Source organism: Glycine soja, chromosome 10 (assembly GCF_004193775.1).
Source record: "Glycine soja cultivar W05 chromosome 10, ASM419377v2, whole genome shotgun sequence".
NCBI classification, from domain to species: domain Eukaryota; kingdom Viridiplantae; phylum Streptophyta; class Magnoliopsida; order Fabales; family Fabaceae; genus Glycine; species Glycine soja.
The window spans coordinates 51457299-51472090 of NC_041011.1; the positions used below are offsets into that span (position 1 = coordinate 51457299).

The following is a 14792-nucleotide window of genomic DNA, read 5'->3' on the forward strand; positions in this document are numbered from 1 at the left end:
TATTTAACTTAATTTTCTTATAATTTTTATGTTGGTTTATTATCTAATATATAATAGTTGAACTATTGAACTATGAATACTTTCACTAGAACAACGGTCAGTGTAGTTTAAAATATTGGTATTGAATTATAACTTAAAAAAATAAATGGTTAATATTGTGATGCAAACATGCACGCATAAAGAAATATAAATTATAGCAGAGAAATTAAAATTTACAAAAATTCAACTAATTATCATAACTTCACGCTCTTTTTTTTTTTAACCGCAATTCACTTTAAAAGTCAAATTTAATTTTTTTCGGATGTCTGCAGGACGCTTAAACTCCAATCATTTTCGTAAAAAGCTGTAAAAAAAAAAAAAAAACTCCATTCATTTTCGTGAAAAGTAAGAATCTCATCTAAAGAGGTTTGAATGCCTTAAATCTTAATGGACAAATGCAAGTACTCCAAGTTGATATGCAAATAGGATAAATTGGGATGAAGGAAACGGATCACAGCTTTATAAATTGGTTGTAACCGATATTAACCGGATCGTGACGTATTTTTAAATTTTAAGGATTATTTCGTTCAAGTTCATTTTGAAAAAATAGATATTTTTTTAACTTTTTGAAAGAGTTTCTGAAAATAAAAATATTTTTAAAAATAAAAACTGACATTTTTTGGGCTTGGGGATAAATTACCTTCGGATTAATTTTGTTCGGCGCAACTTCACATAATAATGATAATATTTCAAATTTATAATTCTTTAATTAAGTTAGGCATAATTTTAATATTTCTTTGTTGCCTTAAGATAATATTATTTTGATATGGCTCATTTGGAAAGATAGTTATCAGACATCTTTAGTGTTAATATTTGCATTTTAAAAAAATTTATGAAGTCGGTAGAGCTGAATATTGTTGATAAGAGTCTTGAATAATTGGTGTAAGATTGTGTATCTCTTTTTTTCTTTTTATTTTTTTACGGTAAATGTAACATTGTGTATCAAAATTTTATATTTACACATTTTTATTTTAAACATGAGTTGACTTAGTAGCAATCCAATGGCCAATCAAAATTATCTAGTCAAGATTAACCCAAAAAAAAAAAGTTAATTTAAACACGAAATTGCTATAGAGGAAATGAGATTGATTGCAGGAAATTGAGATTCCTATAACAAGGGATATAGATTATTGACTGCAGGATCTTACGATCCAATGGTTTAAATATTTTTGTGTTAATATTCTATTAACTTTTTAAAGTATGAACGATAAGAGTTTAGGGTGAAGATTTTGTTTCTTGACTGCAGCGAATCCTATTCCTTAAGCAACTCCTAAAGTCCTAACACAATAGAAGAAAAGAAGATACCACAGAATCTCTCCATAATAGTAACAACCACCTCTGCAACACATAGCAGATATAATAAAGAGAATGAGGGCGCTAAATTCGCACGTGCTCCTCATAGATCTCCCACTTCATATCCTCCCTCCGTCCACCACGCTTCCCTAGAAACGGAATCCCATGTACGGCTTCGCCGGAGATTCGCCGCCCCTCCGATCGCTTCTACGGCTCCTCTCCATCGACGTCTCGCCCGGAGGACCTGAACCTCTTCCTGGAGCTGCTCCCTCTGACGTTGCCGAGGGAACTGTATCTCCACAGCGAAATCGGAGGCCTCATAGAGGTCGTCATGGATTTGGGTAGAAAACCTCTGGCACGGTTCCCTTCCGGTGATTGGGTCATCTCCGAACAACCCATTGCGCAAGAGGATTTACGCCATGCCATTTCAAAGGTAATGAATTTTTATTGTTGTGTTAGTTACTTAGTTTAGCTGTGATGACTGATGTGTGATGATTGGTTGGTTGGTTTTAGGTTGGTGAGTTTTCTGATGACAACAGGTCAGGTATTGATAGGTCTTTGCATCGGATAAGTGCGATTCGGAATCGGAAAATGCAAATCATTGGGCTTACTTGTCGTGTGGGTCGAGCTGTGGGTGGCAGTGCTGAAATCATCCGTGATTTGGTTGAGGATGGAGGTTCTATCTTGGTCATTGGACCTCCTGGAGTCGGTAAAACAACCTTAATCAGGTCAACATTTTCACTCTCTCAATTTATTATTTCGTCGAAACGACTTGATTATAATTAACCTACATTAATTAGGATGTCAATGCGGATATATAAGGTTGGTTGACTCGATAAGAAAGAAGGGAAGGAGGGAAAAGTCACGGATTTCATTCTTTGCTAATAAAAACTAACAATCTAATAATTCACATTTACTCATAAAAAAAATAAAAATTAGAATGACAATGCATTCACAGTATACAAGTTTATTTACCTTGTTAATGCATTAGGTGGTCAAAATGAGTTGATTATTATTAGTCTGTTTTTTAGACTGTTATCCAATAATTGATTGTTATGTATGATATGTTTATTGACTTCTATAATAATTAACTTAAGTTATACTTGGGATGATTTCTGATTGATTAACGGTGTAAAATCTTTTCATTGACATTGTGTGAAAATCAAATCCGACTTTTTCTATTCTAGACATCTTTAGCCATTTTTTAGGTGCCTTTTTACTTGATTTGCTTGTCTGAAGAAGGAAGCTTTTTCTTGTGCAGAGAGATTGCTAGGATGCTGGCTGATGAGTTCTGGAAGCGTGTTGTAATAGTGGATACCTCTAATGAAATTGGAGGTGATGGAGATGTTCCTCATGCAGGAATAGGCAGGGCCAGGAGGATGCAAGTTCCAAATGTGAATATGCAGCATGGTGTTAGTACAAATCTCATTCATTTTTGTGTTAGTTGATTACTTCTTATACGAAGGGTTTTTAAATAATTTACAATATTCTGTGACACCGTTTATGTGTATTTTATGCAGGTTATGATTGAAGCAATTGAAAATCACATGCCTGAAACCATTATTATTGATGAAATTGGAACGGAGCTTGAGGCATTGGCAGCCAGTACTATTGCTCAAAGAGGAGTTCAATTGGTTGGAACGGCACATGGAATGACCATTGAAAACATAATAAAAAATCCTTATCTTCAGATTCTTGTTGGTGGCATAGAGGTGCAAAGTTGCACTTTTAATTTTCCTTTCACTTTTATGATTTATAATCAATAATGATTAATTAAATGCACTCCTCTGTTTTGGCCCCCCTCTTCTTTCTCAAAGTGAATCGGTCTTAAATTTTTGAACCACATACAAATGGAATGTGTAGTGCTTTCCCACATTTGTAATATTATTGAATCATTTATTTGAATAGAGCGTGACCCTTGGAGAAACTTCTGATTTAACTAACAATGATATCACGAGTTCTGAAATTGAATCTAGTAAGGATGATAAAGACCATCCACGTACTTGGTCCACGAACTGGAGTACCAGTGTACCTGTGATGACGAGGAGTTCACGAATGCAAGTTTATACTTATAAAGTAAGTTTGAGGTTGCATGTGATGGATAGAGTCTTGAGTGATTGGAAACTTTATCATGATTCCGAAACTTTAATAACTCTATCATTTTCCAGTTGCATAGATTTCAAACTCGAAAGAATAGATTGCCCAAAATATTTTTTGAGGCTCTTCTTTTTAATCAGCATTGTTTTCTTGTTGAATGAGTACAGATTCTTGAAGCTGATCTACTACAAGTTGCAAAGGTAATGGGGCTTGAAGATGTAATAGATGTGACTGATGACATTGGAACTGCTGAAGCAATTCTAGCATCCAGTTCTGAGATCCGACAAAACCCATGGATCCGTGGTGTGGCAAAATTCCATCACGTACCTGTATTTGTTATCAAGGTGCCCTCTTGCTGCATCTTTAGCTATTCTTCAATGTAAATCTCCTTATGTCTTATGACAAACTTTTGTTTCTTTCAGTCCAATACCATGGCACAAATGGTCAAGGCAGTGCGCATGATCCTTGGGCTAGAATCCTTTGGCCCTACACCAAAGAAGGCATTAAATGAATGTTTGGATATTGAAATCGAGGATGATGAACCTAAACGAAAACCATCTTTGGAAGAGATTGATGCCTTGGAGGTACACACCCTTCACATTTATTTAATTAGTATTTGATTTTACTAAAATGTATGTTGGGTACTAGTAGTCCAGCAATTGATTTCTGCGCTTAACTGAAAGATGGTGCACTTGACAATTGATTTAATGTCTGGCTTTCTGAATTGGAGGCCATTTCCCATATACATTGCATTCATTCATATGAAGACAAAACCTAGAGTATCATATCCACTATCTAGAATAAATAATATATGCATTGTGAAAAAAGTTTACACTCTTATTCAATCATAAACTATTATGAATGATAAGTTTCTGACTTTTATAATAATTATTTTAAAAATTATTGATACCATAAATAATTTCTGATTAAACTGACCGTGTAAAATTATACACTAATTATACATGTCTATTAAACTCTTATATCTAAACCTCTATAGCATTGACATTATTTTAATTTCTTTTACTTGGCTGGCAGGAGGTCAGGCTTGCAATAGAGTACATTGTGATTCCTGGTGGAGAACCTGTGGAACTTCTTCCTAGACGCTCTGAAATTATTGCCCGGCAGCTTGAACTCGTTCAAAGTTATCAGTTGGCTGCTGAAAAGTCAGGTAGCGATCAGAATCCCAGGTTGCAAATTCTTCCCTTGAGGCTAAATACAAAAAAACCCTCTAAATCTACTATTGGCCGTAAGAAAACAAGTCCTACCTCAATGTCTACTGGTGACAGCGGCAATGGCATCAGTGTCACCAAGGCTTCCTATTTTTCCTGAATAATTCAAATTCTTTCCCAATTCTAACATATTTCACTTCACTGGTTTGTACATGTATGATGCATATGTAACATGTACAGTCATGCAAGTGGTGTAAATAATTTATTTATAGCCTAAGAAGAGCTTGTAGCTCAATTGGGGTGTGACATTTATGACGGAAGTTTGATCCTCCGCCAAGCTACCCCTTCTTGTTTCAAGGTATATATATATTGAAAAAATCAATCTACATAAAATGTAATATTTAATTATTTTACTCCTCCAATATATTTCAATTTATAATGGTACGCATATGTATTTGTTCGTTAACTTGTGTAGCTGGAGCATTAAAAATACAGAAACACTAAATTTATAAATATGTTCCAAGTTAATCGCTTTAAAAGTTGTGAAATGCTTTTGCTTTCTGTTTTGTCATGTTTTTCTGTTAAGTTCGTTGACGGTTAGACTACTAAAAGAACTCCAAGGCCAGCTTACTAATTTAGTGATTATTTGTGCCATTTGGTTAATTAATATTTTATGAGTCCTACTGTTTGAACATCGAATTTTGAATATAGGAATTGACACTGTATATGTTTACTTATATTTCTTAATTTTTTTTACGTTATATATATACATATATATTGACAGGGTCGTATATATATATATATTTAAAAAGTGTATTACCGATATTAAAGGACAAAAAATTGTTGTCTTTATGTTAAAATACGAAAATGGTTCCTCGTTTTCTTTAACCATCATTTAGATAATTTTCTCCGTAACCACGTATAGAAGGAAAAAAAATATAAACTATTTCATAAATCAAAATTAGTTTATACATAAGTTAAAATTAACTTTTTTGATGAAGCCAAAATCATTTAGCTTCTTCAAAAAGTTAATTTTAACTTGTGCTTAAAATATATTTAGTTTATAGGATAAATCTATTTTTTTCCTTCTTTATTAAGAAACTTATTCAAATAAGGCTTAATGATGATTTTAACCAAAGGTTATTTTTTGGTACATTTCAACTTTTTTGGAACAAAACCAAAGGGATTTGTTGTTTAATGTTCATAAAAAATAGTAGAAAAAATGAAAGAAAAAATAATAATAAATGAGATATTTTTAGGCTATTTAGTAGGAGAAAAAATAAAAGAAAAAAGATAAATATCTTATGGTTCTAAACACAATACTAAAAAAGGATCTGAGACATGTTAATAGAAAAAAGGTGTTTGGAAAAAAAATCATTAAAGAAATTAATCAAATTCTTTAGTAAAAATTAGTCTTTGAATAGATTGAAAGATATTCCATATTAATAACAGGATAAAAAAAAATGGTGAAAGAACTTTTTTCTGTATATTTTTTTCCGGTTGTTGATTTCCTTCTTCGCTCTAAGTAAAAAAAAAATAAAAAATCACAAATTCACAAAGTGTTATCACAAATTGCTTCAATTCTTGAAAATTCTAGATAGTCCTACATTTTATAGAACTATCTTCTCTACTGTGACTTAATTATATTTGCATATATCCATACAATTTACAGATTAATTTAGCACTTGCTTTACCTTGAGTAAAATTGTTTTTGTGGAAGATATCTACAGTAAACTAAAATTATACTTCACGCAACCAATTATTTTTTTCAAAAAAAAAAAAAAAAACAGACGTGCATGTTTATAAATTAGGCTGTATTTGTGTTTAAGGTTGTAAAATTATTTTGTGGAAGTTGAAGTAGGTGTTACTAATGGTAGCCTAGGCTCTGCGTTTTTATCCTCAGATGATGCAATTTTATGATTTATGCACGTAAGCACGTTTACAATACGTTTCCAAACACGTTCAGTTTCTTGCAACAATGTGTGGACAGTACTTATTTTATTTTATTTTGTTACAGTATTTATTATTTTATATTTTTTTGACAAAACAGTACTTATTATTTATTTTCAGCTCACTTTCATTAGCGAATATCTATAAGATACTGGATATTCGAATCATGTCATATAACATAATTTAATATCATATCATATTTACATCATAAATATTTTTTTTTTATCAATTTAAAGCTTTTATGAAATAAAATAATATTACAAATGATATATCAAATTTATTTATATATTTTGTATTAATTAATTAGTGAGAAAGTATTACATATATATATATATATATTATTAATTATGCACTTATTTAGTGAAATATTCATTATGAATAATGAAAAATATATTTTTTCTCATTTTAAAATGTTTTTTAGAAATCATAATACATACTTAATAAATATAATTGTAAACAAATGGATATTTACAAAGTAGATATTTTGATATCCATATCCACCGAATGAATATTCATATTTTATCCTCTCTTTTTTTTATTTATAGGAATTCATATTGTATCCTATTAAGTACAAATGATCTGTATGGATCTTTACAATTTACAAACGTGAGTATTCCCTATCTTTACTCTTTCTTCTGATTCTTTGGATTTTAAAAAACATTCTCGAAATGTAAAACTTAAATAACTATATTTATAACTTTATCTTTTATCATTTGAATTTTTAAAAAAATATTATCACAAATATTTAATATTAACGTGTTTATAATCCCTTCCAGTTATAGTTTTCTCAAATAGTATCATTTCTCCAAACGTAGGATAGACCTTGAAACAAACACGGCCTTAACACTCAAAATAAAACAGTTTCATTTTTGCGTTATCGTGGAGTTCAACTTCGAGGGTTTCCTTCACATCTCTGTAATTTCCATTTCCACAGTTACTCTTGTGTAAGTATCTCAAAATTCAAGTTGCAGAAGATTTCTTCGCCCTGCAATTTTGTTCTATTAACATTTAAACCGTCGGCATTTGGATTTGTGTGGTTCAGGAATTAGCGAGATTTGAAGCGAGTGATGGCTGCGAAGGAAGAGAATCGAATATTTGTTGGAGGTTTATCCTGGGACGTTACGGAGCGTCAACTCGAGCATGCCTTTGCTCGTTACGGCAAAATTCTCGAATGCCAGGTACTCCTTTCTCTTCCAATTTCAAACAGAAATGTTTCCACATTTTAATATCAAACTATTTAATTACTATGAAAAGGGGATCTTGTTTCTTTTGTTTTTCGTGATGTTAGTTATGCAATTTCTCGAAGTAAAAGTGGAAGGGGCATTTTTTATTTTTTATTTTGTATCTGACGTTTTAATTGAATCTAACTGCGTATCAAAATAAATGATAATTTTGTATGATACTATTTTGAAGAGATCCTTTTCTGTGCCGTTGTGGTCTCTAATTAAGGATTGGGGCGATTGCAAGGCCTGGTTTTGGCTGAGTCTACTGCTTAGCGATTTTTCTTTTTTTAAAAAAAATTCATGTGTTTTCTGGGTGAAGTTTTTATGATAGGATAGGATTCTGTACTATTTATTTTTTATTTTTTGTCTTTCTGGATTGCTGGTTGTGAATCTTGTGATCTTTGAGAGGCTGCAGATGGAATTTTTAAAAGATGTTTTACCAGAATGGTTTCTTCGTGGCTGAAGCTCATTTTTTTCAATTTTCTGATAAAATGATAGCTTGTGGTAGTAACTGTAGAGCTAGAGCTGGAGATTTGTGTGGTTTGGATATGTGGAATTTGGTGCAAGGAAGGTAGTTAAGCCAATATCAGTCTGACCTGTCTGCTATTTGGCAGAGAGATTTGCTGTCCTTATGATTCTTTAATAAAATCATTGTAGTTTGGAATGGGTATTTAGCTTTATGATTGGGCTGACGAGTCACAAGTGGAGACAGAGAGAGAGATAGTTAATACCATAAAATGGTTTTTGGAGTTTTTTTTTTAATACCTGTTTTGTATGGCTCACAGATCTATGCCTTGATTGCATGATTAATAAACTGAGAAGTACATGACACTTGTTTGATTGAGTTACACAATTCTTTTGGGTAAAGAAATTTTTTTCCTGTCCAAATCCAAAGTCCAAACTAAAGAAGCCATGTCTTGTCTGTAAATTGGCTTCCCTCTTATTCTAGTAGTAAATCTATTACATGATGGCAATGGTTACCAGTGGCATATATAAGAAACTTATTATGCTGGACATTCCTTCTTTTGCTTCTGTCTCTAATCAATTATTGTCCAATATGATTGTAGGAAATTAGAAAAAGGACATTAACGACTGCTATCTCACATGAAGCCTTTTCAATTTTTGTTGTCCCTTGATATTTTGATATGCTATGAAAACTGCTTATACCCGTTTCTTTAGTTGTAGAAGCATGGGCAACAGACGTGCCATCTTATATACTGACAATGCATTTGGTAAGGTGTCATTTCTTGTGGTCCTGAAATTTGGAAAGATTCAGATACTTCATACGTAATGCAGTTCCCAAGGAAGAAAGTAATGTACTCTCTGTTTTTAATGGAAATGAGAATTCCCCACTAACTAATATTGTTCCCTTCAAAGTATAGATAGAACCATTTCAATGGGCTGTGATTGTGTGGTGCTCAGTAGACCAGCTAAAGTGATTTGTTATGTGAGTTCAAGAAGTCTTTCATATTTGCATCAGTTGAGCAACCCAACTTGCTGCACCTTTGGCAGTTTTCAATAGTTTCTCATAGCAATGTAAAGTTCAGGTGTTTGGATATTGTTGTGTCTGGTTGATGTCAACGCTCTTGTAACATATTCTTGTAAATACCCAAACTGCGTATGACTCTACACCATCAAGTTCTGCATCATTACGGGTCCTGTTAGTACTTAAGTGCTGCAGAGCTCAAAATTTTCAATCTGAAGCATTGGGATCATAGGCAATTGCTGTTCAGTTAGTGAGTTCCTCTCTTCTTTATGAGATACTGTGTCTCACCAGTTGATCTGCCTATTATAGCTAACAGTGTTGAAGGTTGAATGAATGCCTTTGATTTAGTCATTACTTTCTTCTACTTTGGAATAGAGTTCATTGGTTGGAGATGTTTTCTTTGGTTTTGAATGGCCGTGATTTTGTTGGTGTGCTCTTAGATAAAGAATCCACAGCTGCATAAGAATGATTTTCTGCTAAAATGCTGGTGTGTTGTTGGATAAGTCAGTTAAGAGGCGGCAGAATTACCTAGAGTGGTAGGCATATAATTGCAGTGTAGTCAATGTTATGCATTCATCTCCCATGTTGCTCAGTATTGTTGCCACATAAGATTGATTTTTTTTTGCATCTGATGAGGTGAATAAATCACAGAATGTAGCTGAATTGCTCAAGAAATGAAAGCATGATCTCCATAATGGAATGCTGTGAATGCCTGTCTTGCATTCTGTCTTTCAGAATTATGGAAAATTATTTGCTGGCAGAGTTTTTGTTATGAAGATATATACAATGTGAAACTCATCATAAAATTGGGGTTACGACAAAATGATCCGGTGACTGTTGAAGTGAAAGCCCTACAGTTGGATTTTTGTGATTATTCATTTGTGGCTACATATCGTTGTAATGTTAATTCTTCTGGGTCGGAAAATAATAGTTCCTAATATAAGTGCTTTTTTTTCAAATAAGTCAGATGCTAAGAGTATGTTTGAGGAATTAGATTGTTAAAGGTCATTCATGAAGTCATGAACCAGTATGGAACATGCTGAAATTCTAGCTCAGAATGTGGAAGTAATTGTTGTAAGAGATGTTTGTTGTCAAATATGGACTTGGAATTCCTCTGAATGGCTTAGCTATATGAAAACCATTCTGGTGCTTTATCATTGTAACACAGAAGTAAGTTGCCTGATTATAAGTTTTGCTTTTTAATTAAATGCTGTTTGTATCTAGTAAATAAAATACTAAAACTTAACTTGCAACACAAAACTTTCTTCAGTCATATGTTTCCATTTATTTATGGATAATACTTTGTCCGAACTGAATGCCCATTTCAAATATTTTTTTTTTTAATTCTGTTCCTGTAAGAATCATTTTATTGACCATCAGCAATTTGGAGTAATGATTATGCTGCAATTGTGTGACTTCTTTCTTATGTTTTTATCTATTTAAGTTTGGGTGGTGGGTGATGGGTTAAGCCTTGTTGAATTGAGAATGACCCCCAGAAATATCTGAGATTATTTTCAGAGATGGAGTCTGGGCAGTAACTCACAATATTAAGAATATATATCAGGCAACATTAATCAATGATGCTCGAGTGTTGAATAGAAATTGTTAGATCAACATTGTGGTCAACTAGGCTCCAGCTTTTGTAGTTGAAATCTTGTAAATTGATACTTTTGTGACTGTTAACAAGAAATCATTAGCTACAACAGTTTCTTTTAGGCCCCCAGTTTGTCCAAGCAATTTGTAAAGAGGGCCTTTTTCTTTTTTTGGCTTTGTGTGGGCGGAGAGTTCACCACATGATGGTCAATGTGCACTTTTTATTCTTTTTGCGACATGAGAGCTATTTTGACCTGTCTTTTACTTGTCTTCTTTTTATCCTCATCTTGTTTTTATGATGTGGTTCTATTTTACTGGTTTTCTAATGAACTTTGTCAGGGAGTAGCTTCATATATGCTGCAGTTTCTTCTACTAACTATAGTAGCTTGGTATTTCTCATTTATTTGTGCTGACTTAGCTATCTATCCATTGCTGGTAGACATTTTGTGTGTTCTCAATTAATGAGTCTTACAATAATGGCTATACAGTGGTCATTTGCATCAAAAGAAGCATTGGTATTGTTCATCCTCATAAATGCAATAAAAAATTGTTAGCATTAGTTGTGTGAATTGCTATTACTTAGCATGTGGTTCTCAAGTGGTGCTTCCTGTAGATCATGATGGAAAGGGATACAGGCCGTCCACGTGGATTTGGGTTTATCACATTTGCAGACCGTAGGGGAATGGAGGATGCAATCAAGGAAATGCATGGACGGGAAATTGGTGATCGTATCATCTCAGTCAACAAAGCACAGCCCAAGATGGGGGGTGATGATGCAGACCAAGGTTACAGAGGTGGCTACTCATCAGGTGGTAGGGGAAGCTATGGTGCTGGAGATAGGGTAGGACAGGATGACTGCTTCAAATGTGGGCGTCCAGGGCATTGGGCCCGAGATTGTCCTTTGGCAGGAGGTGGTCGTGGTCGGGGTGGTAGTTCATTTCCTTCACGTCCTAGGTTTGGAGCTGCTGGTGGACATGGGGATCGCCTGGGTGGTGAACGTGATCGATACGTTGATGATCGGTATGATGGAGGACGTTATGGAGATAGGGATCGTTTTGATAACCGTGACTACAAATATGGCAGCCGCGACCGCTATGCTGGTGACAGGTATACAACTATACATATGTTTGTGGTTGTTATTAAATTACTGCTCTGGTGGTGCTTTTGCCATTTTTCTAAAAAAAATAAATTCTTACTTCATTTAATTGATAATATGGCAATTACAAAGACTCTGATTGCATAAAGACTTGATCTGATGATCACTTAATCTGATTTGCCTTTGAGTAGTATGTGTTCTTTCTTCATAAATAAAATGGAGCAGTACCTTTATTGGATATTCCATGAGTTCTATGTATTTATCATTGTCACCATATTTATTAATGAAAAACTGTGTAGGTATCCAACCAGTGGAGATCGATTTGCAAGTGATCGATATGGCGCTGGCTCAGACTACCCACAAAATGGTTATGGCAAGGAAAGAGGGTATGACCGGTACAGTGGTCCACGAGGAGGTGCTGATAGGTATGGAAGTGGAATGGGAGGTCGAGATGAAGGAAGGAGTTATAGGGGTAGACCTGGTCCATATGACCGCCCAAGCAGGGGTTCTCGTTCATCACTTGATCGCTACTGATTTCTACTGCTGATGTTTTTAACGGGAAATCCAAATGCAGAAGCCACATTAGAGACCTAGTTCTTGTTCTTGTTACGTAGGACATCCTGTTTGGGACAACTGCTACTGCTAGATTGTAGTTTCATAGATTGTGGATTTCATAGTTTGTTTCCTTATTTAGATCGTGCCAATCCCTGTTGATTTTTCCCCCGCGTTTGCTTGACGCTTTGACTAACTTCCCTAATGCAAGTAAGCATGATTTATCGCTGCATTCCAAACTTTTCTTTGTCAGGTATAAGTGTTCACCCAGGAAGAGTACACAGGTGAAAGGGGCATGTGTTTATTGAAATACGTAGAATTGGTATAACTCGTCATTATTTTCGGGCTTAATTCTTGACTCAACATTTTTTGTCAATAACCACTCATTTTCAATATTTGGTTGAAAAATATATTTAAGAGCATTAGAAGTAGGTTAAAAATTTGTTCTTTGGCCACAAAAAAATTCATTCAAACCTACCCCTGTTTACCCACTACTAATATAACATCCTGTAAAAGAATTTATAGCATGTGAGGCTAAAGTCCGAAAGATTTAAAATTTAATAAAATTAGCTTTTTTTGGTCCAAATTAAAATCATTTTTAGAAGATATTATTAATGGGTGTAACTTAGGGTATGATTGGACTTAATTCCTCCTTAATGTGGCAGGTTACTTTTAAGTAAAGGCCAATGAAAAGTTTGTCGATCTAACTCCTTTACGTAAAGTAGAATTGAATATACAAATTAATTAAAAAGAAATAAGTCGTATTTGACTTCTTTTTATATCAATATTTGACTTTTAAGTTAAAGAACTATATTATAAATAGGCATGGTAATTTGTTAAAAAAAAAAAAAAATAGGCATGACAATTAAAAATTAAACATGTGGATACCGTTAGATCCCACTTTTAGTTGGACGGGAAAAATTCACTTTGATTAAGGTTGGGATCAGATTTTTTTCCGTTTGAGAAAGCGATGGTGGGAGTAGGGTCGAATATGTCACTTTTCATCTCACACTTGTTCTCGTACTGGTTCCGCTATCTATATTTTTATAATTATTAATAATATAATCATGCATTTATATTTAATTTTATTATTATATATTATATGTAATTGTTAATTACGTAATTATTTTATATTTTACTTTTATAATTACTAAAATATAGAATAATTATTTTAATAGTTAAATAAATAATATAATACTAATTATAAAAAAATTAAAATTTGTACATTTAACTAAAAATATAATTTAGTTTTTAAATATCTCCATCTTATTATTCTTTATTAAATTATATATATATATATTGATTTATTTAAAATATAATAACAATTATTTTAAAATAATATGAGATGGATTTTCCACATGTTTCTTCAAATTCGATAAAATATGATGGAAATGAAATTTGATTATATTTTTTTACCTCATCTTTGATAAATTTGCACCTGAATCCGCTTGGCCTTTTTCAGAGACAGGGATGGATATAGATAAATCCGTCCTTGACCCAACCTTTTTTATCCCTAATTATAACAATGATAAAAGAAACCAGAAAAGGTGTACAAAAAATGAACGCGTTTGTTAAATAAGGGGAAAAATAATAGTTTTAGCAATTGAAAGCACTGATTATTGGAATAATTGGAAATTATATTTGTGAATGCATGATTGGCATGTGTCACATTTTGCTTCATAGCAGACTGGTCTTCCTTTTTTGATGGGATAGTAACATTTGGCGATTGTTTTTAACTTTTATTGCTCCAGAAATGTTATATTTTAAATTAGTTTTTGAAAAGGTTGAAATCTTAACACTTTCAATTGCTAAGGCATAATATTTCGAAAATCAGTTTTAAAAGAAAATACTTTTAGTAAAAAAATTCAAACACACGTGTGAATAGAAAAAAAGTTGTGGAAATAAAATCATCTGCTTTATTAGTCATGGAATGGATTGGGATCATATTATGGCTTGACTTCTCCCTCCCATTTGGATATTCCGAGATGCAAGTTGACTTTAAGGAAACCCAAGTAAGCTCCAATTTCGTAGTCACTCAAATAAAGAACTTTGAATTTCATTTCCTAATAAATAATTAGCCTTTCATTTATAACAACCAATTTTTGTGCCAACAAAGGTTATTCTTATGATAAGGATAAAACCCAAGTCTATAGATTTGAATCTCGTTGGCCATATAAGGATTTTGTTAATAGATAAGTAATAAATATATCTTTGAGCATTTTGAAATATTTTAACCCAATTAAACCCTCAAAATTCAATCCACTTAAACTTTAGTTTAACCAAAAAAATAAAAA

The 14792-nt window shown here is 32.8% G+C and overlaps 2 protein-coding genes across 5 annotated transcripts; both read left to right on the forward strand.

The window, feature by feature from the left end:
- The first annotated feature begins 72 nt into the window (after positions 1 to 72).
- LOC114371863 (uncharacterized protein ycf45-like) lies at positions 73 to 5042 on the forward strand. The gene is made up of 9 exons (XM_028329175.1): positions 73 to 96; positions 1442 to 1765; positions 1846 to 2060; positions 2594 to 2744; positions 2853 to 3044; positions 3241 to 3408; positions 3597 to 3773; positions 3852 to 4013; positions 4465 to 5042. The coding sequence occupies exons 1-9, from the start codon at positions 73 to 75 to the stop codon at positions 4756 to 4758; spliced, it is 1707 nt and encodes a 568-aa protein (XP_028184976.1). The 3' UTR covers positions 4759 to 5042.
- Positions 5043 to 7362: 2320 nt separating this feature from the next.
- Positions 7363 to 12737, forward strand: LOC114370926 (glycine-rich RNA-binding protein RZ1C-like). Of its 4 annotated transcripts, none has more exons than XM_028328330.1 (4): positions 7363 to 7492; positions 7591 to 7726; positions 11464 to 11957; positions 12246 to 12737. In XM_028328330.1, the coding sequence occupies exons 2-4, from the start codon at positions 7616 to 7618 to the stop codon at positions 12478 to 12480; spliced, it is 840 nt and encodes a 279-aa protein (XP_028184131.1). In that variant the 5' UTR covers positions 7363 to 7492; positions 7591 to 7615; the 3' UTR covers positions 12481 to 12737. The 4 variants fall into 4 exon arrangements, with proteins under 4 accessions (XP_028184131.1, XP_028184128.1, XP_028184130.1 ...); XM_028328327.1 differs by lacking the exon at positions 7363 to 7492 and adding an exon at positions 8951 to 10427; XM_028328329.1 differs by lacking the exon at positions 7363 to 7492 and adding an exon at positions 8960 to 10427 and having other exon boundaries at positions 7613 to 7726.
- Positions 12738 to 14792: the final 2055 nt, after the last annotated feature.